Source organism: Oncorhynchus tshawytscha, linkage group LG03 (assembly GCF_018296145.1).
Source record: "Oncorhynchus tshawytscha isolate Ot180627B linkage group LG03, Otsh_v2.0, whole genome shotgun sequence".
In the NCBI taxonomy this organism is placed as follows: Eukaryota; Metazoa; Chordata; class Actinopteri; order Salmoniformes; family Salmonidae; genus Oncorhynchus; species Oncorhynchus tshawytscha.
This window is the reverse complement of record NC_056431.1, coordinates 52909342-52937169: the sequence shown is the minus strand read 5'-3', so window position 1 is coordinate 52937169 and position 27828 is coordinate 52909342. Positions and strand designations below refer to the sequence as shown.

Here is a 27828-nt window from a genome sequence, read left to right as displayed (position 1 = left end):
TAAGTAAAAGCTGTGATTAAGTGGTACTTCATCATAAAATTGCTTCAGTAATGCAAAGAACAGTAAGAAAGTAGAGTGCATTCGGAAAGTATTCAGATGCCTTGGTTTTTCCCCACGTGTTGTTATGTTACAGCCTTATCCTAAAATGATTAAATAAAAAAAATCCTCAATGTACACACAACACGCCATAATGGCAAAGCGAAAACAGTTTTTATTTTTTATTTTTGCAAATGCATAATTTAAAAAAAAAACAGAAATACTTTATTTACATAAATATTCAGACCCTTTGCTATGAGACTCGAAATTGAGCTCAGATGCATCCTGTTTCCATTTATCATCTTTGAGATGTTTCAGCAACTTGATTGGAGTACACCTGTGATAAATTCAATTGATTGGACATGATTTTGAAGGGCACACACCTGTCTAAAAAAGCTCCCACAGTTGACAGTGCACGTCAGTGCAAAAACTAAGCCATGAGGTTGAAGGAATTGTTCTAGAACTCTGAGACAGGATTGTGTCGAGGCACAGATCTGGGAAAGAGTACCAAAACATGTCTGCAGCATTGAAGGTCCCCAAGAACACAGTGGCCTCCATCATTCTTAAATGGAAGAAGTTAGGAGCAAGAAGTTGAGCAATCGGCAGAGAAGGGCCTTGGTTAGGGAGGTGACCAGGAACCTGATGGTCACTCTGACAAAGCTCCAGAGTTCTTCTGTGGATATGGGAGAACCTACCAGAAGGACAACCATCTCTGCAGCACTCCACCAATCAGGTCTTTATGGTAGAGTGGCCAGATGGATGCCACTCCTCAGGAAAAAGCACATGACAGACCACTTGGAGTTTGCCAAAAGGCACCTAAAGGACTCTCAGACCATAAGAAACAAGATTCTCTGCTCTGATGAAACCAAGATTGAACATTTTGGCCTGAATGCCAAGCGTCACGTCTAGAAGAAACATGGCACCATCCCTACGGTGAAGCATGGTGGTGACTGCATCATGCTGTGGGGATGTTTTTCAGCGGCAGGGACTGGGAGACTAGTCAGGATCGAGGGAAAGATGAACAGAACAAAGTACAGAGAGACCCTTGATTAAAACCTGCTCCAGAGCGCTCAGACTGGGGCGAAAGTTCACCTTCCAACAGGACAACGACACTAAGCACACAGCCAAGACAACGCAGTAGTGGCTTCGGGACAAGTCTCTGAATGTCCTTGAGTGGCCCAGCCAGAGCCCGGATTTGAACCCAATCGAACATCTCTGGAGAGACCAGAAAATAGCTGAGCAGCAACGCTCCCCATCCAACCCAACAGAGCTTGAGAGAATATGCAAAGAAGAATTGGAGAAACTCCCTAAATAGAGATGTGCCAAGCTTGTAGCGTCATACCCAAGATAACTCAAGGCTATAATCGCTGCCAAAGGTGCTTCAACAAAGTACTGAGTTAAGGGTCTAAATACTTACAATATGTAAATGTGATATTTCAGTAAAAAAAACAATTATGCATTTACAAAATGTTCTAAAAACCTGTTTTTGCTTTGTCATTGTTTTTTTTGTGTAGATTGAGGGGGGGGGAAAACAATGTAATCTATTTTAGAATAAGGCTGTAACATAACAAAATGTGGAAAAAGTCAAAAGGTGTGAATACTTTCCCGAAAGCATTATACGTATACTGTAAGTGAGGGCATATTCTTCAGTGAGACTCTGGAAGTGGATGATTCACAAACGTAAGTAATCCACACATACAGGCCGGTCAACACATTTAGATTTAGCTAGGGTTTCTGTATTTGTTGATGTTCATTATTCCGGTTCTCCAAAGATTTGGTGAAATATACAAATTGCTGTGATATGGCCTAGGAGGGTGCAAATTGACATGATGGTAAAGGCCCATGAATCACACGCTCTCATGCAACGGCATGCCCCATTTGACCTAGAGTCAAATAGGTACATAGGTCTCTCTACTCATAAGGAACACATTTGCCTCAAAGACGGCATTTGGAATTTAGAAAACGTTACTCTGCTGGCACCGAGTGACTGATCTGCACAAAACTTCATATACAGCATATTTGGCCCAAGGTCTATCAATGCAATATTTTACAAGCTAGCATCTCACACAACATGGTCTCTACTCTATCAATAAACATTCACCTGGTCGTGGTCTGGCACATAAATGCATATAAATCACACACAAGATGTTCATTATGTAACAACTTGATACACATGTTCCAAAACAATGTCAAGACTAAACCAATGCAATGACATTGTGATCAACCACACAGTGGCGCTATAATGGGCACATGTTTATATTCCTTGATCTGTTTGACTGGGAGTAATGAAATATGACACACACGCTTGGGGATAGGAGTCTAGCTAACCTGTAGAATATAGTTCAGTTGGGTCACACGGTGATGCTGTTGGACAGGAAAATGAGCAAAGAAAATAAATGATGAAATATTTACTTCACAACAAACAAGATAAAATACAAAACAATGAAACTAAGTAAACAACTAAAAAGCACCGCAAGGAAAAGCAATGCTAAAAATGTGTTTTAAGATCTCTTTAAAATATGTCCACAGTTAAGGCCCCCTTCAGGTTCTCTGACAGGCTATTCCAGAGGCTGGGGGCATAACATCTAAAGACTGCCTCTCCATGCCTCTTGTTCCTAGGCTTTGGGATAGTTAAGAGGGCAGTGCCAGATGACCTGAGGGACCTACTGGTTACATAACTTAAAAGCATTTCTGACATGTATTGGGGTGCACAATCGTGTATTGATTTAAAAAACAATAAAATAATCTTAAATCTTGAATTCTAAAACTCACAGGCAGCCAGTGCAGAGACTTTAAAACATGTGTACTGTGTGCCCTCCGTCTGATCTTGGTCAGTATCCGTGCTGCAGCATTCTGTATGTTTTGCAGTTGACCAATAGCCTTCTTGGGTAGACCAGACAGGAGAGCATTACAGTAGTCAAGCCTGCTTGTAATAAAAGCATGCATGAGTCTCCTGCGAAATGCAGTGACTGCCTTCAGCTATTTTCTTAAACCCAGTGAAAACTGAAGCACTACCAAGAGAAGCCCTATCCTATCAAAGACATAAGAGTGAGGTACATCTCTTGCTGTCATGTTCAGAAGACCCCCTGTCAGTCAGATAGGAAACACTCCCTTAACAATTGCACCTCCTCTGCTGGGCTGCACGGCAGGTGCCATGATAAGGTGTCGGAGAATCTGACAGGCTGTACCAGACATCTTCATCAGATCATCAACACCCTCAAAGACAGCCTGCGCCAGTATCCTTAGGGACCTCTCTAGGGGAGCCCTCTCTTTCCTCTCTCTCTCTCAGACAGAGCAGCTCTTAAGGCCAAACAGCTCATTGGAGGAAAGGACTGCATATGGGTGGACTCAATCTCTTACATTTATTAATACAAAAGGGGAGAAAGACAGAGGTCCAAAATAGGCCTATTGTATGTAGGCCTATCATCAGGCATAATAACGTATATTGTAGGCCTAATTGTATGAAAAGTATGGATATGGTAAGATGACTCAACTGCATTTGTAGTGTGATTAAGTCCAGATACATTCCATCTGATGAAAAGGGTTAATAACTGTAACATGCTGATTGGATCATCATCTCAGATTTACATAAAATCATTAGTGGCATGACTTAAATTGAACATGTAATGGTTTGATACACTGACACGAGGTCAGTGGAGTGTCAGCCAGACGGTAATGCAGCAGCGCTACTTAGTAGAGATGGTCATATGCAGATCCCCCCCACTTCAGCTTCCATTAATGCTAACATAGTGATTAAAGTGAATGATTGCTGCTGAGGCCAGCCAGGCCACTCAACAGAGTCAGGAGGAAGAGATGATTCTCAATAGGCCCCTATAGAATTCCCCCAGGTTAAACTCTATTCTCAGAGTGTGTGATTCATAAAATGAACCTGGGATTCAAGTGGCTAACATGACAGTGGTGATGAGGCCTAACCGTGATTGAAATAGATTCTCCGTAGGGACCTCACTAACACTATTTCCCACTGTCAATCAACACGAGCAGGTCGACTCCCCCACAGGGAGGGCGAGTGAAGAATCACATTGAAATTGGAAGGTTGACAAGCTGGAGAATGACAAAATGATGTAATGTAATGCCGAAACGTAGATGGTACACAGGGTATATACTGTAATACAGAGCTCTCTCTGTAAGAAGCAAGCAGCTGTGGCTTTTCTGACACAACTTCTCAACTATCATCTCCTCTTCATAACAAGGTCAGGCTAGGCAACCTCGACCCCACGTATATCCCTGCTAAAAATGCTTCTGATATTTCCTATGAAATAGGAATGAGAAGTACTGTAGTCATAGTGAACATTTTGCTGTAAGAAAGTCCATTATCTCTCCAAATAACTATACCTGTATCTAAGTAACCTGGAGCACTTTGAAATTAATATAAATAAAATACAAACAAGATACCGTACATGATTCAATTAGCTTAGGCAGTGATCCATGAAAAGGTGTCAGTATTTTGTACAAAGACATTAAATGCAATATACCATACATTTATCAGTTTCCATCTTAGTAAATTAGCAGATTCTTTCATCCAGAGCAGTTAGAGTTAAGTGCTAATCTCTCAAGGGCACATCGACAGATTATTCACCTAGTTGACTCTGGGATTTGAACCAGCGACCTTTCAGTTACATTTAACTGATTTACATAATGACTCAATTTGCAGGCAGAGAGTATTATTAGGGCTAAATGAGGGTGTTTTCAACGGGCCAGTATTGTGGGCCACTTGTTATAACAGATGTGTCACTATACGGATCTTAATTGTTGCACCATTAAGGTTTCACGGTTCCATTTCATGATCCGGTTTTAATCTCTCTCTCTCTCTCTCTCTCTCTCTCTCTCTCCCCCTCTCTCTCATTAACAGTCAAAGTCAGCAGATGAATCAGAGACATGTGAAACACAAGACAAGGACAACTATGAATGCACTAATTGTAAGTTTCTCTGGATAAAAGCTTCTGCTAAATGACTCAAATGTAAAATCTTAACTAAATGCAACATGGCAGTGTAGTAGCAAGGTAATCTTAGTGACAGGGATAAATATATGCAAACCAGATATGGTTACAGATCTAATTGTGTGCACTTGATCTTCTGGTTTCTGTCATTTTACCCTGAGACGGTCTTATCTTTCCAAAACAGAGTGATAGACAGACTAAGATCCGTATGCATATTTTGGCATCAGTTTAAAACAAATATTTTCACTTGTGTAGATATATGTTTTCTATATTATCTTGTAGATATATGGTTTCCTCTTACCTGTTTCAAAATGGTGTAGTTTGATCCATCCACACTCAGTTTCCTGATTTCATGATGATCTGCTAGTATGAGAAACGGTTCCTCCACTGAAAGGAAGAGAACAAACAAATGTCCTTTAGAATAAGGTAAACAAAAACAAAAAACACTGGAATCCAATGTGTCACTGGAACCATTCCATCAGACTGCAGTACAGCACTGGTATTCTACAGTCCTACGCTTGGCATTTCTGAAAATAGGTAAACATCCTTTAGAACAGCTCTTGTGAAATACTGTACATCACTAGAGAACCATTCTGACGGACAGCAGGTTAATACACTACAAGCTAATTACCAAGACGTGAATATCCTTACCTGAGAGAGCCTTGCAGGTGTTGGGGCTGCGCTCCAGGGCTTCGTAGCCGTCCACACACAGACACTTGAAGGATCCGTAGGTGTTGATGCAACGCTGGCTGCAGGGCAGGCTGGAGGAACATTCATCAACGTCCACACACGTTTTCCCGTCATCCTTCAGCCGGAATCCAGGCCAACACTTGCACTGATCATCACACAAACAGAGAAGTAATGGAGCATATTTTAGTCTAGACAAATTGAACAAATTGTAGTCTATTTACTCAAGATATTGCAGCAGCTGGTTGATACAGTAAATGCGGGACATTCAGCTCCAAATGTAAATTGTAACAACACTCACTTAAATCTAACTTCTCAATTTGCCAGTACATCTACTCACAAAATAACACAAGACCAATAAAAAACACTGGCATCAGCATGATGACATACATGTCATGGCAGAAGAACAATACGAAATAAATTAAAACGGCTGCCATTCAGCAAATCCAGCCCAAAATAACTGTATCAGCTGTTACTGGCCACTGCTTAAATTCCTCTCTGATCTACAGTTCTAACCTTCCAGGCCTTTCTGCTGATATATCTGTTCAGGCCAGATGGATGAGTTAGGGGTCTCTGTTGATGTGCTCTCTGGTCATCCAGCTTTGTTATGCTTCAGTCTCTAGACAGCCAGGTCAGGGAACACTTTTTTACTCTATCCTTGTTGGTCACTTTGTAATGCAGAGAGCAGGGGGCAAGGAGGGGGCAAGAGGGGGGCAAGGAGGAGGCAAGGGGAGAACCCAGATTGAGGGTCAGAGTGTGTTATTCTGACATCTCTGATGGCTGTGTGGTCACCCCGGAGCGACGACCGTGCCCTGGATCCAGGCCAGACAGCAGAATAGCACAGTTAGCTTGTGTGGGTAAGCCTAATATAGTCTCAGGCACAACATAATCAATCATTTAAATCATGAAAATAAGGAGATAATAATGTTGGCACTTTACCAGTGCTGTGTTACAGTCTTCTGCATACAAAATATTTCAGAAACAATACCGTTTCCTTGATTAAACTCAGGTTCTGTACTTATTTAAAACGTTTCTATTGTTTTGGCTACATTATTATTGGTAATAGCTGCAAACCCTCCAGCGTGTTACAGCTGTCCACCTATCAATCTGTCTCTGACAGAACTAAGGATTGGATATTAAGAACTTATAAAACCTGACGAAAGGAAAACTAACCTTGATTATGATTCTGAGTATACTGGCCCGAGCGTGTATCAAGGCCCGAGCGTGATAATTCCTACCTTGTATCCAACAGGAAGTTCCTGACAGTTCTGTGTACAGCCACTGACTCTGCGATTCAGACACTCGTTCACGTTGCAGTTCTTCTCATCGGACCTGTCTCCACAGTCGTCTTTCTTGTCACACAGACTCCCTTCAGAGATGCAGCGTCCATTGGAACACATGAAGAATGAACCGTTGCACAGACTCCCTGGAAGGTAATTTATAACTCAATGGCAAAGCAAAAAGTATTTCCGATAGTTATTTTTTATACTGCATTTTGGTAAATCAGATTAACTTTATTCAAGATGAATGCTATTTGGAAAGTTTTACTTGTACAGTCTTCATATCTTTCGTTTCTATCCTCTATTAGTTAGACTGCTGACAGTAATGGATAGATTGGTACTGTAGAGAGAACCAAACAGCAGCAGACAGTACCTGTATCTAAGCAAACAGCAGTAGACTATACCAGCTGCAGCCAGAAAGTACTAACAGCAGTAGACTATACCAGCTGCAGCCAGAAAGTACTAACAGCAGTAGACTATACCAGCTACAGCCAGAAAGTACTAACAGCAGTAGACTATACCAGCTGCAGCCAGAAAGTACTAACAGCAGTAGACTATACCAGCTTCAGCCAGAAACTACGAACAGCAGTAGACTATACCAGCTGCAGCCAGAAAGTACTAACAGCAGTAGACTACATTACCTGCAGCCAGGCATTTGAGGTTCAGGGGCAGCTCGTCAGATCCGTCAGGACAGTCCGGGTAACCGTCACACTCCCATTGAGCACTCAGCAGGCAGCGGCCGTCCCCACAGCGAAACTCCTCAGGTCCACAGGACCGGTACTCTGCAGAGACAGAGATACAAAGAGAGTGCTGCAGCCTCACTAACTGACACTCACACAGGCCAACACATCATCGCAGTTCCGAGTTACTGTAAAGGCATTATACTTCCAACTAATTTTCTGTTACAGTAAGGTCTTAATGAGTTTTAACTCTGTTATAATGTAATACAATGTTATTACTCAGTTATTACTCTGTGGTAATGAAGAGAAAGCAACAAATCTACTTGCCACATTCAAGTGACTCGTCAGATCCATCCTCACAGTCATCGTCATGATCACAGACAAAACGCAGGGGGATGCAGGCTTTGTTGTGGCAACGGAAGGAGTTGTCATCACATGTGTTGTTGGGTGCTGGGGGTGGGTGAGAAACAATGTTGAAGGGTTACATTACGAGTCAACATCACTCTAGAGATGTGGGATCACAATGCATATGCTCAACAATATGGAGTCAGCACTGAGGAAGTGGGGTGGAGGTGGAGGAGGTATTTTCTTATCACTTTCATTTTTATTGCTGGTGAACTCTAACTTCTCCAAAATCCTAAAAAAACAAAAACTCATTCATATTTTGTTAACCTTTTTTGTCCACTATTTAGTGACTGCCATTGTATGTTTGCACATGCAAAAGAAGGAAAACAAGACGCCAGAGGAACGCCAGGTAGTGACATCACACTGAACTCTCACACTCTCCTTTAGTGAATAATGTGGAAATCCTAGTTAGTAAAACATACTAACACAGAGTGGTAAAGCTAACTAAAATAGTTATTCCATTGATTCTGATATGGGGAATTGAATTTGAATGGTTTGTCAAATCCATTAAAGATAAAAATGTTCTCCTGTCTCCTTATTTTCTCCTGGTTAGCCTGTTGTTTGCAAAGGTTGTTACATTGTAAGTACAAATTAAAAAAAAATTTTTTAAATGTCACTTCACTTTACATTAAAGCTGCATTATGTAACTTTTTGGGCAACCACACCAAATGCACATAGAAATGTGAGTTACATATCTGTCATTCTCATTGAAAGCAAGTCTAAAATATGTGCGCAATTTCTATGCTTCCCGGTCTTTAATTTCATTTTTGCATCTTTTACTGTCGGTTTAGTACACCAGCTTCAAACAGAGATTGTAACAATAGAAATAAACTTATTGAAAATGACCAGCAGTTAATGACACGGTGTGCCTTGTTACAATTTTTTTATTTTTTTAATTGTGTTTTATTTCACCTTTATTTAACCAGGTAGGCCAGTTGAGAACAAGTTCTCATTTACAACTGCGACCTGCCCAAGACAAAGCAAAGCAGTGCGACAAAAACAACAACACAGAGTTACACATAAACAAACGTACAGTCAATAACACAAAAGAAAAGAAACATAGAAAGATCTATGTACAGTGTGTGCAAATGTAGAAGAGTAGGCAGGTATGCAATAAACAGGCCATTGAGGCGAAAATAATTACAATTTAGCATTAATACTGGAGTGATAGATATGCAGATGATGATGTGCAAGTAGAGATACTGGGGTGCAAAAAAAAGAGTAAAAGGGTAAGTAATAATATGGGTGTGCTATTTACAGATTGGCTGTGTATAGGTACAGTGATCGGTAAACTGCTCTGACAGCTGATGCAGAAAGTTAGAGAGGGAGATATAAGACTCCAGCTTCAGAGATTTTTGCAATTCGTTCCAGTCATTGGCAGCAGAGAACTGGAAGGAAAGGCGGGCAAATTAAGTATTGGCTTTGGGGATGACCAGTGCAATATAAAGTTGAAGTCGGAAGTTTACATACACCTTAGCCAAATACATTTAAACTCAGTTTTTCACAATTCCTGAAATCTAATCCTAGTAAAAATTCCCTGTCTTAGGTCAGTTAGGATCACCACTTTATTTTAAGAATGTGAAATGTCAGAATAATAGTAGAGAGAATTATTTATTTCAGATTTGATTTCTTTCATCACATTCTCAGTGGGTCAGAAGTTTACATACACTCAATTAGTATTTGGTAGCATTGCCTTTAAATAGTTTAACTTGGGTCAAACATTTCGGGTAGCCTTCCACAAGCTTTCCACAATAAATTGGCTGAATTTTGTCCAATTCCTCCTGACAGAGCTGGTGTAACTGAGTCAGGTTTGTAGGCCTCCTTGCTCGCACACGCTTTTTCAGTTCTGCCCACAAATTTTCTATAGGATTGAGGTCAGGGCTTTGCGATGGCCACTCCAATACGTTGACTTTGTTTTCCTTAAGCCATTTTGCCACAACTTTGGAAGTATGCTTGCAAGCCTCCCCTTTTTTCCTCCAAACATAACAATGGTCATTATGGCCAAACAGTTATATTTTTGTTTAATCAGACCAGAGGACATTTCTCCAAAAAGTACGATCTTTGTCACTATGTGCAGTTGCAAACCGTAGTCTGGCTTTTTTATGGTGGTTTTGGAGCAGTGGTTTCTGGCCTTTCAAGTTATGTCAATATAGGACTCATTTTACTGTGGATATAGATAATTTTGTACCTGTTTCCTCCAGCATCTTCACAAGGTCCTTTGCTGTTGTTCTGGGATTGATTTGCACTTTTCACACCAAAGTACGTTCATCTCTAGGAGACAGAACGCATCTCCTTCCTGAGCCGTATGACGGCTGCATGGTCCCATGGTATTTATATTTGCGTACTATTGTTTGTACCGATGAACGTGGTACCTTCAGGCATTTGAAAATTGCTCCCAAGGATGAAACAGACTTGTGGAGGTCTACAATTTTATTTCTGAGGTCTTGGCTGATTTTGTTTGATTTTCCCATGATGTCAAGCAAAGAGGCACTGAGTTTGAAGGTAGGCCTTGAAACACATCCACAGGTACACCTCCAATTGACTCAAATGATGTCAATTAGCCTAACAGAAGCTTCTAAAGCCATGGCATCATTTTCTGGAATTTTCCAAGCTGTTTAAAGGCACAGTCAACTTAGTGTATGTAAACTTCTGACCCACTGGAATTGTGATACAGTGAATTATAACTGAAATAATCTATAAACAATTGTTGGAAAAATGACTTGTGTCATGCACAAAGTAGATGTCCTAATCGACTTGCCAAAACTATAGTTTGTTAATAAGAAATTTGTTGAGTGGTTGAAAAACGAGTTTAAATGACTCCAACCTAAGTGTATGTAAACTTCCGACTTCAACTGTACCTGCTGGAGCGCGTGCTACGGGTGGGTGTTGCTATGGTGACCAGTGAGCTGAGATAAGGTGGGGAATTACTTAGCAAAGACTTATAGATGACCTGGAGCCAGTGGGTTTGGCGATGGATATGTAGTCAGGGCCAGCCAACGAGAGCATATAGGTTGCAGTGGTGGGTAGTATATGGGGCTTTGGTGATAAAGCGGATGGCACTGTGATAGACCACATCCAGTTTGCTGAGTGTTGGGGGCTATTTTGTAAATGACATCGCCGAAGTAAAGGATCGGTAGGATAGTCCGTTTTTTATGGGGGTATGTTTAGCAGCATGAGTAAAGGAGGCTTTGTTGCGAAATAGGAAGCCGATTCTAGATTTAATTTTGGATTGGAGATGCTTACTGTGAGTCTGGAAGGAGATTTTACAGTCTAACTAGACACCTAGGTATTTGTAGTTGTCCACATATTCCAGGTCAGAACCGTCCAGAGCAGTGATGCTAGTCGAGTGGGAGGGCAGCAATTGGTTGAAGAGTATGCATTTAGTTTTTACTAGCATTTAAAAGCAGTTGGAGGCCATGGAAGGAGTGTTGTATGGCGTTGAAGCTTGTTTGGAGATTTGTTAGCACAGTGTCCAAAGAAGGGCCAGATGTATATAGAATGGTGTTACCAGGTCCTAGCCTATTTATTAATCCTGGTATTACATGTGGATTTGATGGTATTGGCACCTTGTAGTTACATGTAACAAGGACAGATTTTGGGTTGAGTTATTAACATGGTATTCGCATGTGACTTTGAAATGTGTTATTACAAAACATTACTTACATAGTGGAACAAGTATATATATGTAATGACATCAGTAATTAAACATGTGGAAAAACATTCAGCAATGTTTTGTGTAATTACACATTCCTTGTTCCAATTGTGTAATAACTGATTGTGCTACAACCTTATTAACATGTAATTACACACAATTACCCATTTAACTACTATGCTTTTACTACAGTTATTACTGTGTAGCTATATTACATAGTAATAGGGAAAACAATGTCAAGTGTTACCCAATCAACATTGACATGGAGTGATCTTTTGTTGTCATCTAACAGATAGTAAAGATAGTGTTGTCTGTGGCTCTATCTAAAATTTATATGGGGGGCCATTGCAAACTTACCACATCCAGCTGCAGCCAGTTCGTCACTGCCATCAGGACAGTCTCTCTCCCCATCACAGAGCCAGTGTTTGGGGACACAGGCGTAGGACCCAGGGCAGCTGAATAACCCTGGAGCACACGTCACCAAACCTGAGGGGGCAAATAGGGGGAAAGAGGGGAAAGGTCAAGCAAACTGCATAATGTACTAAGCTGAACTATATCCTAAGACAACGGTGAGTTAAAAAGTAGAATGGATATATTATATTATCCATTCCCTTCTTGCCACTTACATTCAAGCATAGGCCTATATCGTATAAGATCTGTTACGTTTTATGTGGCCTCAGAGACAATACAAAGCAATTAATGAAAATCCTCATTCTGTGAAAATAAACTGAAGTACATTTGCTCAATAATGCTTGTCTGGTTAAAATGTACTTTCTTTCTTTCAATTGCAATAGTGTAGGGAAAGGTTTAGGGCTATTTCATTAATATTGCCTTGACATTTCTATTACAATCCAATTATACCACTGTTCCCAGCAAACATTTTCTATTTATTGTTGTATGATTATTTCTGTTTATGGAGAAATTAATTATTGTAACATCTCATTTATGCTGTGAAATTGCTCTGCCTCTTGGCCATAATGATGAAAAATCTATTTTCCCTCACCACGTCGTCAAAGTATTTTTAATCTCTTTAATTTCATTTCTGTGCATAATTTCAATAGCCTAGTTTAAAACTCAAAGGTCTACAACTGGTCTCGAAACAATGTTCTACAATGTTGCAATCAGGTTGTCAGACTGGTCTCAAACCGCATGTTTGAGATACATGTTGCCTTCACCCAAAGTATTGCCACATGACCGTGGGTACTTACCACAGATCTGCACACTCTCATCCAATCCGTCCTCACAGTCGTTCTCTCCATCACACAGCCACTGCTTGGCGATGCACTTGTTCTTAGAGCAGGCAAACTGGTTCCACAGGCAAGAGGAGTCTAGGGGAGAAACAGCACATTCCCAACACCATAAATCTAAACACTTAAGTGAAAGAAAAAAAAGACAAAAACAACACACTGTAGTAGAAGTCACCTAGTTCTTTTCAATCAAAGCACACTTTTCTCATTTGCCCCTTAGCCTTTCTATTTTCAGAGAGGGTTATTGGCCTTGGAGCCAATTAGAAGACGTTGTGCTTTCTCTTCGTCAGTTTTTAGTATGAAACATCTGTAGGGGTTTTAAGGAGAGCCGACTGGTTACAAATGTGAAAAGAAAAAAACCCATTTACATTTACGTTTTTATTTTCTAAATCAAATGGCTGGAGGTTTGCATAATGCAAAAATGTGAAGAATTACAAATACTGCCAAAAGGGTCTATGATTTGAGAATGTACTCCCTACTGAAATAATGACATTTTAGTCATTTATCCAGAACAAAATCATAACAAGTGTGTAACAAATTTGTAACATACAAATTGCACACAAATTCTTTGAAAAGACAAGTAGTTGAATATTGCGATGTATTTGGAAATACTAAAATACACAGAAAAATACAATTATTTCAATACTCCATGCATTTGAACCTAGGTCCGTTCGGTCCTAGAGGTATATTAAATAATGTATTTTGAAATAAGTTGCTGATTTGCCACATTATTTGAAAATAAGTATATATGCATGTCATGCTATTCATAGATCATATATGCTTTTCCTTTCAAGGTCACACTGATTTACATGCTGTAAATCAAAAATAAGTCTTATACTGTTGAACAGGATAATCACAGATGGAGATACAGATGGGAACAAATATCTTCATATCGGGGCATTTAACTTCACAGAACCACCCTCCCTTGGGGGCCTAGATCCAGTGCCTCTGTCTCTCCCAGTCTCGCAAAGGTCCATTCAGTTTAGAAGAGATGCTAATATTTCATATCTTAGGCTTCCATGGTATTTCACTGTACTGAGAAAGCTCATCAGACGTTTTACAATGATAAGTATTTCATCTAATCAGTTGTGAGATTTTGGATTACCAGTGAAAATGACATTTTCTTCAAACTGTTTTCCTTTACTGTAATTTATCAATATCATTGGCTTTTTATATGGTAATTAACTTAGCGAAATTGGAATATCTTCTATTTGTCCTGGGAATGCCAAATCTAAACATCTAACAGACTGAATGCCATTCAGACAGCAGCATCATTCTGCTCAGCTTTGAAAGGAGCTACGGTACATTTTTGATTCTCGATACCAAATAAATTCAAACAATAATGAAGCACTTAACTAAATGAATGGGAACATGTTCTTCACTCCTTTGATGGTACACAGAATCATGTTAGATGAAATGGTATCCTATGAGTCACCCAGTTAACATGTAATTCATTAAATACGATTACCAAACCGTATTCTTCCCTTGATTTAGACAATTTACTGTAATTTATTTCACTTCAACAAACAAGCATGATCTTACTCTTCAAGACAGTTAACACATATGACAGTGTTATTTGTGTGGGCCATTGTATCAAAATGAATGAATTCCTCAGTAGTTCAGTGCATTTATTAATCTGAAGCCTAACTCTGACAGAGGTGAGTTGAGCATATGTATTAACACCTCAGTGGCACTCAAACGCTCTTGGAAGATCCTTTTTCTTCACTTTGATGACAGAAGCAATGACATGTTTGGTGTACATTAATAAGTAATTGGTTTGATAGCATATTTACCCAGACCATGACTCGGTTATGCTCTAGCTATCTAATTGGAAAGTCCTTTATTTTGTCATGGTAAGTTATGCATTCATTAAAGATGATCATAGAGGTGGGCTAGAAGTGTTCTTGTCTTCCCTGGTGAGAGTTGGTAAAAGGGTTCCATGTGAAAGGAACATTCCATGTGATCCTTTCAGATATCAGTCACTTTTCAGTGAACGCACATGTTTCCATCTCTGATAACAACTCATCACGACTGATGGCTAATTAATGAATAGTTACACACAAAGGTAGACTATGCTAATTCAAAGCCAGGAAAGAAAACACAGTGTCCTTTTTAAGTGGCTATATTTGAATATCGAGGCTGGAGATAAACTCTCTACAACACCCAGTAGGTTAGCAGACAGCTTGGAAATGCAATTAAACACACAATGAGGATGCACAATAGAATGTGTCGAAGAGACATGGCTCTGTGACGTACTGTACAATTAACTCTAATCATTACTGATTTGTCATGACTAACACTGGATTTGTGGCTTCCTGTGGTTGTCTAGAAGTCACTCAGACAAGCCCAATAATAGATGGTCTCTTTGTAGCGGAATGTAATGTCGCTACCCACATGGTCTTATAAACATAGCACGCCCTTACTGAACTAAACGTCATCGGCCAAGTCAGCACAGTCTTTCTGTCCATATTAATACACTGGATTTGTGGCTTCAATAGCTGTCTTTAAGTCATTCAGACAAGCTGTCTTAGAAACTCTTTGTAACGTAATGGACCATCAACATAGCAAAGCCTTACCACACTGAAATTCATCTGCCCCATCCTCACAGTCCTTCTGTCCATCACACAGCCACACACTGGAGATGCAGTTACCGCTTGGGCAGGCGAAATGGCCCTCTTCACATTTCTGCCCGTGGGAAACTAGGGCAGACAACAATGGAAGGGAATAGTCATCTGGGTGTTAGAGGTGATTCAGTGGTGATTCAGTAATGATTCAGGTCATTATCTTTTCCCTAAGCTCTCTGCGAATCCCTAATTCTGTCTCGCCTAATCACTTCAGGAAATCATATTTATGTTTTATGATTTTCTCTAACTCTTCTCTAATTGAAGCGGACTTCCTCAATCTGTCTTCCCTAAGCAGAGAGCATGGAGAGAGGAGGAGAGATGAGGAGAGGACACGAGACGAGAGAGGTGATGAGAGGAGACGTGACAAGAGGAGAGAAGAGGAGAGACTCACCCTGGCAGTTGGTCTCATCTGCGTAATCTCCACAGTCGTTGGCTCCATCACAGATCCAGGAGGGGTGGATACACAGTGAGGTGGAGTTACAGCTAATGAAGACTCTCTCTTTTACCCCCAGTTTGTAGAAGTCAGAGCAGTCTGTGTGGTCTACACAAAAAACATTAGCTAGCTAAACATTAGCTACTACAAATCCGCAAACTGTCGCTAACACTTTGGATGGATAAGGTATAAACAGGTAAAGTCAAGTTAACACTGTACATTAAATTGCTCTTTTACCTGTGTAATAAGACTGTAAATATAGTCTGGATTATGCTGGATGACTGAACCCAAGTGATCCATCAATGGTGATAGCAGGCTACCATGTTTGCAAACTAACACTTTTTTGGATCATCACACACCACACCTTGACAAGGCTTAACTTACTGCAGTTCTTTTCATCTGAGGCATCAGCACAGTCAATGACCTGGTTACACCAGGCTGAGCCGGTGATACAGCTCCCATCTTGGCAGGATGATTCAGACGACACGCACGTGACATCTGAGAGGATAGTGGGAAAGGGAAATTAACACTTCAAAAAGGCCCGATGCTAAATCATCAGGGAGGTAGAGAGCACTTAATAGTGTGAACCAGGTAGATGACTCAGTAGTGTTTATCATCAGGTTCAGGGAGAATATCTAGGATAGGGAGGATGTCAGGGTATATATATGTGTGTGTGTGTGTGTGTGTGTGTGTGTGTGTGTGTGTGTGTGTGTGTGTGTGTGTGTGTGTGTGTGTGTGTGTGTGTGTGTGTGTGTGTGTGCGTGTGTGTTAGTGTGTGTGTGTGTGAGAGTGTGCGCGCGAATGAGTTCAAAGCAAATAAAAAAACAAACACGAGTCATCTAAAAACATGATAATTTCAGGATTTATTTATGATCATTTAGTTTATGGGAAAGCCATTTATGGTCTGTTATTATGAGCCTTACTAATTAACCACTGCACATTAGATACTAAGACATTATCTTTGATAGATCTAGTGAAGAGAAGGGGTTTTCTTGCTCAATTTACTTTGGTCTATTCATTTAGATGCATATAATTACATGTTTTAACAGGGGTATTGTTGATTATTTACCATTAATAACTGAACCGACTGCATGCGTTGAGACACATTACAGCTAGATGTGCCTGATTTCACAGTCCTGGAAAGCTTCATCCATCTTTAGAGAACTGCTGCCTCACAGACTCTCTTAATTGTCTTGTTTCAGGTTTAAAGAACATTAAGTTCCTGCTAAACAGTGCTAGGTTTGTTTTCCTCTGGGCCAACTGCTGAATCACAGCCCCAGAAACAAAATAAAAAAAAATAGCAAACATAATAGCTAATTGGATTTTGAATACCACTTGATTTGAATAGCAATTATAAATATTGGAGATTAGGGGCCATCTTTGCATGATTACTTATCCTTTTGTAGAAAATGATGACGAAAATGACAACACGAAGAGTGAGCCACTTTAATGATAATTTTCTGAACATGTTGTGCCTAACATCCTCCCCTTCTGTCTCTGAGGAGTGGTATGTATGTGGTATGTGGTATCCTTGGTATGTGATGTTGGGGCTCATTAAAGAGATGGGCTTAGCCCAGTGTGGAGCCTGCAGTGCTGCACACACACACACACACGCACCCACCTACGTAAGCAGAGAGGGACCTGCCTTCTGAGGTATCAGGATTGACTGGGAGATTAAGCAGTCTATCCATACTCACTGTTACAGAAGGCCTCGTCTGAGTTATCCCCACAGTCATCGACCCCATCGCAAAAACGACTGTTGGCCACACAGCGCTGGTTGTAGCATGCCCTGAAGCCTCTCCTACAAATCCTGTTGTCTGGCGAAATGACAAAACAAAATAGGTTCACTTTGAAAGGAAATGCTAATGGTAGTCCTTGGGCTACTGTCACTTTCTTCACATGACGTCCTCTAGACTACAACTGGCAGAGTCCCACACTGTATGTGCTCTAGCCAATTCTTCTACACTCTTAGAAAAAAAGAGGGTCTATCTAGAACCTATAATGGTTCTTCTGCTGTCCCCATAGGATAACCCTTTAAAGAACCCTTTTTGGTTCCAGGTAGAATCATTTTGTTTCCAGGTAGAATACATTTGGGTTCCATGTAGGAACCTTTCCACAGCAGATTCAAAATGCACCCAAAATAGTTCTCCCTGGAACCAAAACATTTTTGCCTATGAGGACAGACGAAGAACCCTTTTGGAACCCTTTTTTCTAGCTGTAATTGGCTAGCAAGCAAGCAAGGGACAAGAACGGTCAGCCAGTATAGCAATAGAACATTTAGAACGAACGACTGGGTCGCGTCCATAGATACAGAACAGAAAGACTCAATGACTGGGTCACGTCACCGGCAACCGAACCGATGGAACGAACGACCAGTCAACTTGGGTAGCAGCCCTAGATTTGTGTTGGGACTATATCTTGTGGAAGGATGAAATTGTATGAATAAATTAATCAAATTTGTAAAAAATTCTAAGAGTGTATGGTTGTCATATCAACAACCATAAATCATAACGACATCAATAAATCAAATTTGATTTGTCACATGCGCCGAAAACAACAGCTGTAGACCTTACCGTGAAATGCTTACTTACAAGCCCTTAACCAACAATGCAGTTCAAGAAATAGAGGTAAGAAAACATTTACTAAATAAAGTAAAATATTGAATAAAAACACAATAAAATTACATAACAATAATGAGGCTATATGCAGGGGGTACCGGTACGGAGTCAATGGTTGGTGGTACAGGTTAGTCGAGGTCATTTGTACATGTACTGTAGGTCGGGGTAGTGGCTATTCATAGATAATAAACAGCGAGTAGGGGGTGGGGGCTCAATGTAAATAGTCCGGTTGGTCATTTGATTAACTGTTCAGCAGTCTTATAGCTTGGGGGTAGAAGCTGTTAAGGAACCTTTTGGACCGAGTCTTGACGCTCCGGTAACACTTGTCGTGTGGTAGCAGAGAGAAGAGTCTATGACTTGGGTCATGGATGGTAGGAAGCTCTGCCCCAGTGATGCATTGGGCCGTACATAGCTACGATCCCTCTGTAGTGCCTTAATGGCGGATGCCGAGCAGTTGCCATACCAGGCAGTGATGCAACCGTTCAGGATGCCCTCGATGGTGCAGCTGTATAACGTTTTGAGGATATGGGGACCCATGCCAAATCTTTTCAGTCTCCTGAGGAGGAAAACCTGTTCACCGGACGTGCTACCTGTCCCAGACCTATTATTTGACCATGCTGGTCATTTATGAACATTTGAACATCTTCGCCATGTTCTGTTATAATCTCCACCCGGCACAGCCAGAAGAGGACTGGCCACCCCTCATAGCCTGGTTCCTCTCTGGGTTTCTTCCTAGGTTTTGGCCTTTCTATGGAGTTTTTCCTAGCCAACGTGCTTCAACACCTGCATTGCTTGCTGTTTGGGGTTTTAGGCTGGGTTTCTGTACAGCACTTTGAGATATCAGCTGATGTACGAAGGGCTATATAAATACATTTGATTTGAAAAGGTGTTGTCGTGCCCTCTTCACAACGGTCTTGGTGTGTTTGGACCATAATAGCTCCTTAGAGATGTTGACACCGAGGAACTTGAAACTCTCGACCCACTCCACTACAGCCCCATTGATGTTAATGGCCGCCTGTTCGGCCCTCCTTTTCCTGTAGTCCAAGATCATCTCCTTTGTCTTGCTCGCTTTGAGGGAGAGGTTGTTGTCCTGGCACCACACTGCCAGGTCTCTGACCTCCTCCCTATAGGCTGTCTCATCGGTGTCAGTGATCAGGCCATGTTGTAGCCAACCCTGCTATTGTTGTCATGCCATATGGATGGTTACAGCACATAGTATTTGACCAGGCTATCTTGTTAGCATGTAGTTAAGTGATAATGCACGAGAAGCCTGTGTTTGGAGGATATATTGGCACAGGTTTTCCTAAGACGGAGTCGAGGGCCTATGACAATATATAGTAAGATCAATTGCTTACCACAATATTGCATTTTCTCATCTGACTTGTCTTTGCAGTGAGCTACTCCATCACACGTGAACTGATAGTTGATGCACTCGCCGTTTCCGCATTCAAACTCTGTGTGGATGTTGCAGGAGGAATTCTCTGCTGTAAAAGTAGATAACTTGTTTAATTAGCTTAGTCAAGTCAAATGTTGATTTATTCTCTCACCATAATGGTTTTAGCTGTGGTCTCAAAGTTTTCAGAAGCTGCACTAAGCTTAGCTGTAAAAGTACATACACTGTACACTGAGTATACAAAACATGACAGACTGACCAGGTGAATCCAGGTGAAAGCTATGATCCCTTATTGATGCCACTTGTTAAATCCACATCAATCAGTGTAGATGAAGGGGAGGAGATAGGTTAAATAAGGATTTCTAAGCTTGGAGACAATTGAGGCATGGATTGTGTATGTGTGCCATTCAGAGGGTGAATGGGGAAGACAAAATATTTATGCGCTTTTGAACAGGGTATGGTAGTAGGTTCCAGGCCCACCGGTTTTTGTCAAGAACTGCAACTCTGCAATTTCCCATGTGTATCCAGAATGGTCCACCACCCAAAGGAGATCCAGTCAACTTGACACAACCATGGAAAGCATTGGAGTCAACATGGGCCAGCATCCCTGTGGAACACTTTCGACATCTTGTAGACTACATGCCCCGACAAATTGAGGCTGTTCTGAGGGCAAAGGTGTGGGGCAGTGCAACTCAATATTAGGAAGGTGTTCCCTTTGTTTGATATAGTCAGTGTGTATTCTCCACCTAAAGTAAGTTGTTCAGTTGTTAAAGTAGTACAACTGCCTAAAACGGCCTGTCGTTGCCAGTGAATAAAAGTGTATAGACAATAACTAAAGAGGGAACATTTCTCTCAGAATGTTTTTTTTTGTCAATCTGAAAATCTAGAGCAATGAACTACATTATATTTGTTGTAAGAATTGCAAGGTTATTGAATGTATGACTGTTTAAAAAGGCAAAACCTCATGACTTACAAATGCATTTGTTGTCATCTAATAAGACACGTGCTCCCCGACAACTACAGTTGACTCTTCCATCTGGGGTCAACAGACACAGGTCACCACAGCCACCGTTATTGACTCTACATGGGGACAGCTCACCTGAAAAACACACAGCCAACCAGAGATATTATAGACATAACAAGAGACCAACAACAGATGCTATAGACATAACAGAAGGCAAAAAGACAAAGTGAGGTTGCAATTATTACAGAATATTGTAACGTCAAAGCCATTCCGAATGTTGAATATCAACTGTTTATAGGAACCTTTAATAATGCTGAGAGACCAATAAACTAAACGTCACCAGTTTATTAAGGGCTAAATCTCAAATAGCATAGAGTTTATTTCAACACCAACGGTCACAACCCCCAGCTCCCACCAGCCCACCATAAAAGATGCATTAGCTCAGTCAGTGTGACAGGAACAAGCAGGTATGGTCTCATCCTCCCTGATAAAGAAAGAGCAAGGGATGCAGAGAGAAGGGAAACGATAAAGTGCCAGCATCACAAGCGCTCACCGGAGAGATACATGTCAAATGAACCATAGCTTTTCTTCCCTTCCCTCAAACCCATTCACGCATCAGTGTCTGTGTAAGGGATGCGTGTGTGTGTGTGTGTGTGTGTGTGTGTGTGTGTGTGTGTGATGGCTCAGCAAGCCCCTGTAAGTGCTCCTAGAGCCCCCAGGTTCAGGTTGGAGTCATCTGATTACAGAGGGACAAGAAAGACAGACAGACAGGAAGACTAATGAAGATAAGAAGACATTGGAAGAATCTCAATTGCATACACATTGCGTCCTCTCTCCTCGCCTCCTTCTCAAAACCATTGGATGAGAAAGCCAGGGGTCCCTCCCCCAGAATGTTTTTTGAAAATGAGGCAAGGAAAGAGGGTGCGAGGAGTATGCGATTGAGATTCTACCATTTAATTTACATTTCACAACCAGGAAGTGAAAACTATGGTGAGAACAACAGGGGTCAGCTGGTACATGTGAGAGTGTGACAGTAACAATTGTGTAGGTACAATCCACGCAGGGATCCCATACATGTACAACAAATGTATGCATTAACTGTACTGTAAGTCACTTTGGATAAAAGTATCTGCTAAGTGGCATTTGAAATAAAGAGCAGTATTCTTTCCTTTAACGTTGCAAGGTGTTACTCATCCCTTTGGCAAGACGGAGAGGTCAGAGGGTGATGTCTGCAATCATTTGTGATGATGAAAAAAATGAGAAGGAAAAGTCCCTCTCAGCATCCTCACAGAGGGAGTCAAGCCGTTGGGACGCCCTTGAGTCCTTTTCCCAATGTCCTAGTTCTTACATATGCAACACTTCAGAGCCCTCCTCTTCATCTCAAGGATACGCTTTTATTCATTAAGTTGCCAGGTTTAGTTTCTTCCCAGCTAAATAAGACCATCGTAATTTATAAGGAGCCCTGGTAGATAAATACACTGCTGTGACTTGTTTAAGTGGAGAACTATAGCAAAGAGAAGACACCCAAACTAAATTAAACAAACAAATGCAAGCAAATCTATCTAGTCCACATATCTATCAATGACAGCTAAAAAACACCAACAAACATTGTTCACACTAATAGATATATTCTTATCTCCCACATGTCCTATTATTCAGCAGTTATAGTGCCTTCGGAAAGTATTCAGACCCGATGACTTTTTCCACATTTTATTACAGCCTTATTCTAAAATGGATTAAATAAAACAAATCCTCAGCAATCTACACACAATACCCTTTAATGGCAAAGCGAAAACAGCTTTTTAGAAATTTTAGCTAATGTATATAAAAAAGAAAAGACGTATTTGCATAAGTATTCAGCCCCTTTGCTGTGAGACTCGAAATTGAGCTCCGGTTCATCCTGTTTCCATTGATCATCCTTGAGATGTTTCTACAAATTGATTGGAGTTCACCTGTGGAAAGTTCAATTGATTGGACATGATTTGGAAAGGCACACACCTGTCTATATAAGGTCAGTTGACAGTGCATGTCAAAGCAAAAACCAAGCCATGAGGTCAAAGGAATTGTTCAGAGAGGACCGAGACAGTATTGTGTCAAGGCACAGATCTTGGGAAGGTTACGAAAACATTTCGGGAGCATTGAAGGTCCCCAAGAACACAGTTGCCTCCATCATTCTTAAATGGAAGAAGTTTGGACCCACCAAGACTCTTCCAAGAGCTGGTCGCTCAGCCAAACTGAGCAATCAGGGGAGAAGGGCCTTGGTCAGGTAGGTGACCAAGAACCTGATGGTCACTCTGACAGAACTCCATAGTTCCTCTGTAGAGATGGGAGAACTTTCCAGAAGGACAACCATCTCTGTAGCACTACACCAATCACACCTTTATGGTAGAGTGGCCAGACGGAAGCCACTCCTCAGTAAAAGTCACATAAAAGCCCTCTTGGAGTTTGCCAAAATGCACCTAAAGACATTCAGACCATGAGAAACAAGATTCTCTGGTCTGACAAAACCAAGATTGAACTCTGGAGGAGCGTCTGGAGGAAACCTGGCACCAGTGGCGGTCAGTGCTGTTTCAGATGAGGGAGGACGATTATTTTTCAAGAAGATGGCCTTGTTTATTTTATAGCATATTGGATGACTGTCATTCACATTCCATTCACCCAGATAAATGCAACAGCGATAGGTTTAGGTTGCTACGTAATACTCACATTTTCCATATACCCATCATGAGGTTGCTACAACCTAGCCTATGAATGAAAGTTTACAATGTAGGTGCACACAGGTCGAGAGACAAATTTGATGTGACAGACAGTGACACATGGACAGACAGAAACATTCAATACCGCCTTGCACACTTGCCTGCATTTAGCTGATAGTGGGTTTAATCATTAGTTGCAAACAAGATATATCGTACAAATTGAGGTATGTCTATCCCCGTTTTCTTCCATTTGCTTCTGTTTAAGAAATGTTTTTTAACAAAATCAATAGAATGAATAGACCTGTAAACACAGTTCACAGTTTCATAGCAGCCACGTTGTATTCCTTCTCGCATCTCCATTATGCGCTCCCATCCTTTCACCTCTTCCCTTGCTTGTGGACTTCAATGCACAACATATCAGCTGTATGTGACCAGGCGAAAAAACCTTTCCAAACCAAACCGCTACACACAGCCTACATCGTTGTCACCATATTAGCTAAAGTAACATCATAGTCAGCATAGCTGATAGTATTAACGGGTTAGTAAACACGCTACTGTCATGCAGTAACGTTACAGTGTACGCAGTTACTCCGGCGGGCCCCGGTGGCAATAAATTAGTAAAACCAAAAGCTTACCTTGACATGGAAGAGTTCCAGTGTTCGATAGCCATAGTCAGCTAGCTAACATAGCATCCCTCTGTTTGAGCAGGGTGTTTCAGTAGGCTAAACTAGCTAGCTGCATTTGCTAGCTAAGTAAGTGAAATGGAAAAGAAATTATGACAAATTCTCTCTCTTTCTCTCTTGCTTCTCCTTCAGTTAGGAAGAAATTAATTTGCTCAAAACGGTTCAACTTTTTTCTTTCTCTCTCTTTGAGTCAACTACTCACCATGTTGTGCACTGTAGTGCTAGCTAGCTGTAGCTTATTCTTTCAGTACTAGATCCATTCTCTGATCATTTGATTGGGTGGACAACATGTCATGGGAGACCCATGGGGAGGTGCACTATTGGCCCAACATTGTCCGGGTTAGGGCAGGGTTTGGCTGGCAGGGATTTTCCTGTCCCATCGCACACTAGCGACTCCAGTGGTGGGCCGGGCGCAATGCACACTGACACGGTCGGTAAGTGTACGGTGCTTCCTCCAACACATTGGTACGGCTGGCTTCCGGGTTAAGCGGGTGTTGTGTCAAAAAGCAGTGTGGCTTGGCTGGGTTGTGTTTCGGAGGATGCACGGCTCTCGACCTTCGCCTCTCCTGAGTCTGTACGGCAGTTTCAGAGATGGGACAGGACTGTAACTATCAATTGGATACGGACGGAAGCTAGCTGTCCTCTGGCTACACCATGATGCTACCCTACTGTGCTGTTGAGGATACTGACCTTCTTTGCAAAATAGTGTGTTTTAATAAATTATTTGGTGACGTGATTATATTTAGTATAGTTTTATCTAAAAAGGATAACTTTTAAATGTTTTAAAATGTATAAAATTGTGAAACTCACTGAGGATGTCCTCCTCTGAGGAGGAGCCTCCACTTCCTCACACCATCACTACGTTGAAGAATGGTGGTGGCAGCATAATGCTGTGGGGATGTTTTTCAGTGGCAGGGACTGGGAGACGAGTCAGGATCGAGGCAAAGATGAACAGAGAAAAGTCAAGAGAGAACCTTGATGAAAACCTGCTCCAGAGCACTCAGGACCTCAGACTGGGGCAAAGGTTCACCTTCCAACAGGACAACAACCCTAAGCACACAGCCAAGACAAAACAGGATTGGCTTCGGGACAAGTTTCTGAAGGTTCTTGAACCCAATCTAACATATCTGGAGAGACCTGAAAATAGCTGTGCAGCAACACTCCCCATCCAACTGACAGAGATTGAGAGGATATGCAGAGAAGAATGGGAGAAACTCCCCAAATACAGGTATGCCAAGCTTGTAGCGTCATACCCATGAAGACTCGATGCCAAAGGTGCTTCAACCAAGGACTGTCTAAAGGGTCTGAATACTAATCTAAATGTGCTATTTCAGTTTTATCTATTTTTTAAATAAATTACCAAAAATTTCTAAAAACCTGTTTTTGCTTTGTCATTAAGGGATATTGTGTGTAGATTGGTGAGAAAAAAACAACAACAATTTAATCAATTTTAAAATAGGCTGTAACGTAACAAAATGCGAAAAAAGTAAAGGGTTCTGAACACTTTCCAAAGGCACTGTATATACGTGTATGCACAGCACAGGCTTCCAAACACTCACACATACAAATAAAACATTCACAAACAGTCTCTTTCTCTTTGAGATAAGTAATTCCAGGGAGAATACTCACAGCTGTTGGTGTCGTTTGCTACAGCAATGATTCCCATGGGCTGGTGGGGGATGTCTGATCGCAGTACCTTTGTTTCTCCACCTGTGTACTTGTTGGATCTCAGCACGGCCCTGCGAGCCCAGTCTGACCAAAAGATAAACTCCCCATAAATAGCCAGGCCAAAGAACGTTCCTGGTCCTGACTTCACAATGACCTGTAAGTTACAAAGCAGTTACATCAGTTAAAGCATTCAGAACTTGGCAGCCATCAAATGCTATGTTATATGTCTACAGTGCCAATATAAAGCCATAGCTAAACCCTCTACCTCCTTGTAGTCTACTTAAACACATTATATGATTTTCAAAGACTTCATATCTGTTACTTCTAAACATCAAATGCTTTTGTTTGATTTTGTTTGAAAAACAGATTGCACTAGGAAATTAATCACTGCATCATCAACCCCTGTACAGAAAAGCACACACACACCCCTCCCCGAGGTTAGTGCTTAACCCAGATGTTGGCATAGTAAATGACAGTCTCGTGGAGAGGGAGGCAGGCATACATCAGACAGACGGCTCCCTTCGGGAGTCTCACTCTGCTTTCCTACAGCTTTGTAGTCTCAGCCATTAGTGGGACACGCTTGTAACCATCACATTAGCCCTGCTACCATACAGGGATTAATAGGACAGGTGTTGATTAAAAGAGCCCAACGTGTTACAGGGAAAACAACTGGCTATCAGGGGAGAGTGAGAGAGAAACGACAAGGCCGCCAGAAGGATTTTGACAGAACTTATTGACAATAAATTAAATTAGAGAGGACGCTAGTTTTGTACACAAGGTCTAAATACTACTGTGTTCCAAATCTCTTAGAATCTAATTAAAGTACAGTACCAGTCAAAAGTTGAAACACCTACTCATTCAAGGGTTTTTCTTTATTTTTACTATTTTCTACATTGTAGAATAATAGTGAAGATGTCAAAACTATGAAATAACAGGCCTCCCGGGTGGTGCAGTGGTCTAGGGCACTGCATCGCAGTGCTAGCTGTGCCACCAGAGACTCTAGGTTCACGCCCAGGCTCTGTTGCAGCCGGCCGCACCGCACAATTGGCCTAGTGTGGTCCGAGTTAGGGAGGGTTTGGCTGGTAGGGATATTCTTGTCTCGGGCCGGGCGCAGTGCGCGCTAACAAGGTCGACAGGTGCACGGGGTGTTTCCTCCGACACATTGGTGCTTCCGGGTTGGAGGCGCGCTGTGTTAAGAAGCAGTGCAGCTTGGTTGGGTTGTGTTTCTGAGGACGCAGGCTTTCAACCATGTAGCGATGAGACAAGATAGTAAAAATTCACACAAAAAAACAACAACCCCAAAAAAACTATGAAATAGTAACCAAAAAGGGGTTAAACAAATATTTTACATTTCAGATTCTTCAAAGTAGCCACAGCTTGCATTCTCTCAACCAGCTTCATGAAGTAGTCATCTGGAATGCATTTCAATGAACATGTGTGCTTTGTTAAAAGTACATTTGTGGAATTTCTTTCCTTCTTAATACGTTTGAGACAATCAGTTGTGTTGTGACAAGATAGGGGTGGTATACAGAAGATAACCCTATTTGGTAAAAGACCAAATCCATATTATGGCAAGAACAGCTCAAATAAGCAAAGAGATCTGACAGTCCATCATTACTTTAAGACATGAAGATCAGTCAATACGGAACATTTTCATCAAGTGTTATTGCAAAAACCATCAAGCGCTATGATGAAACTGGCTCTCATGAAGACCGACACAGGAAAGGAATTACCTCTGGTGCAGAGGATAAGTTCATTAGAGTTAATTGCACCTCAGATTGCAGCACAAATAAATGCTTCACAG

At 41.3% G+C, this 27828-nt stretch overlaps 1 protein-coding gene across 1 annotated transcript in view; it reads right to left on the bottom strand.

The window, feature by feature from the left end:
• The window catches only part of lrp1bb (low density lipoprotein receptor-related protein 1Bb), a gene marked incomplete at its 5' end in the record, with an annotated part of 288348 nt that overhangs the window by 61953 nt on the left and 198567 nt on the right, over positions 1–27828 (bottom strand). The window contains 14 exons of the mRNA XM_042319665.1: positions 5296–5381; positions 5646–5829; positions 6920–7107; positions 7603–7743; positions 7969–8091; positions 12056–12184; positions 12907–13026; positions 15522–15644; positions 15961–16110; positions 16387–16500; positions 17700–17819; positions 19976–20104; positions 20987–21112; positions 25986–26178. Of these exons, the coding sequence (XP_042175599.1) occupies positions 5296–5381; positions 5646–5829; positions 6920–7107; positions 7603–7743; positions 7969–8091; positions 12056–12184; positions 12907–13026; positions 15522–15644; positions 15961–16110; positions 16387–16500; positions 17700–17819; positions 19976–20104; positions 20987–21112; positions 25986–26178 (1926 nt within the window). The remainder of the gene's footprint in view (positions 1–5295; positions 5382–5645; positions 5830–6919; positions 7108–7602; positions 7744–7968; positions 8092–12055; positions 12185–12906; positions 13027–15521; positions 15645–15960; positions 16111–16386; positions 16501–17699; positions 17820–19975; positions 20105–20986; positions 21113–25985; positions 26179–27828) is intronic.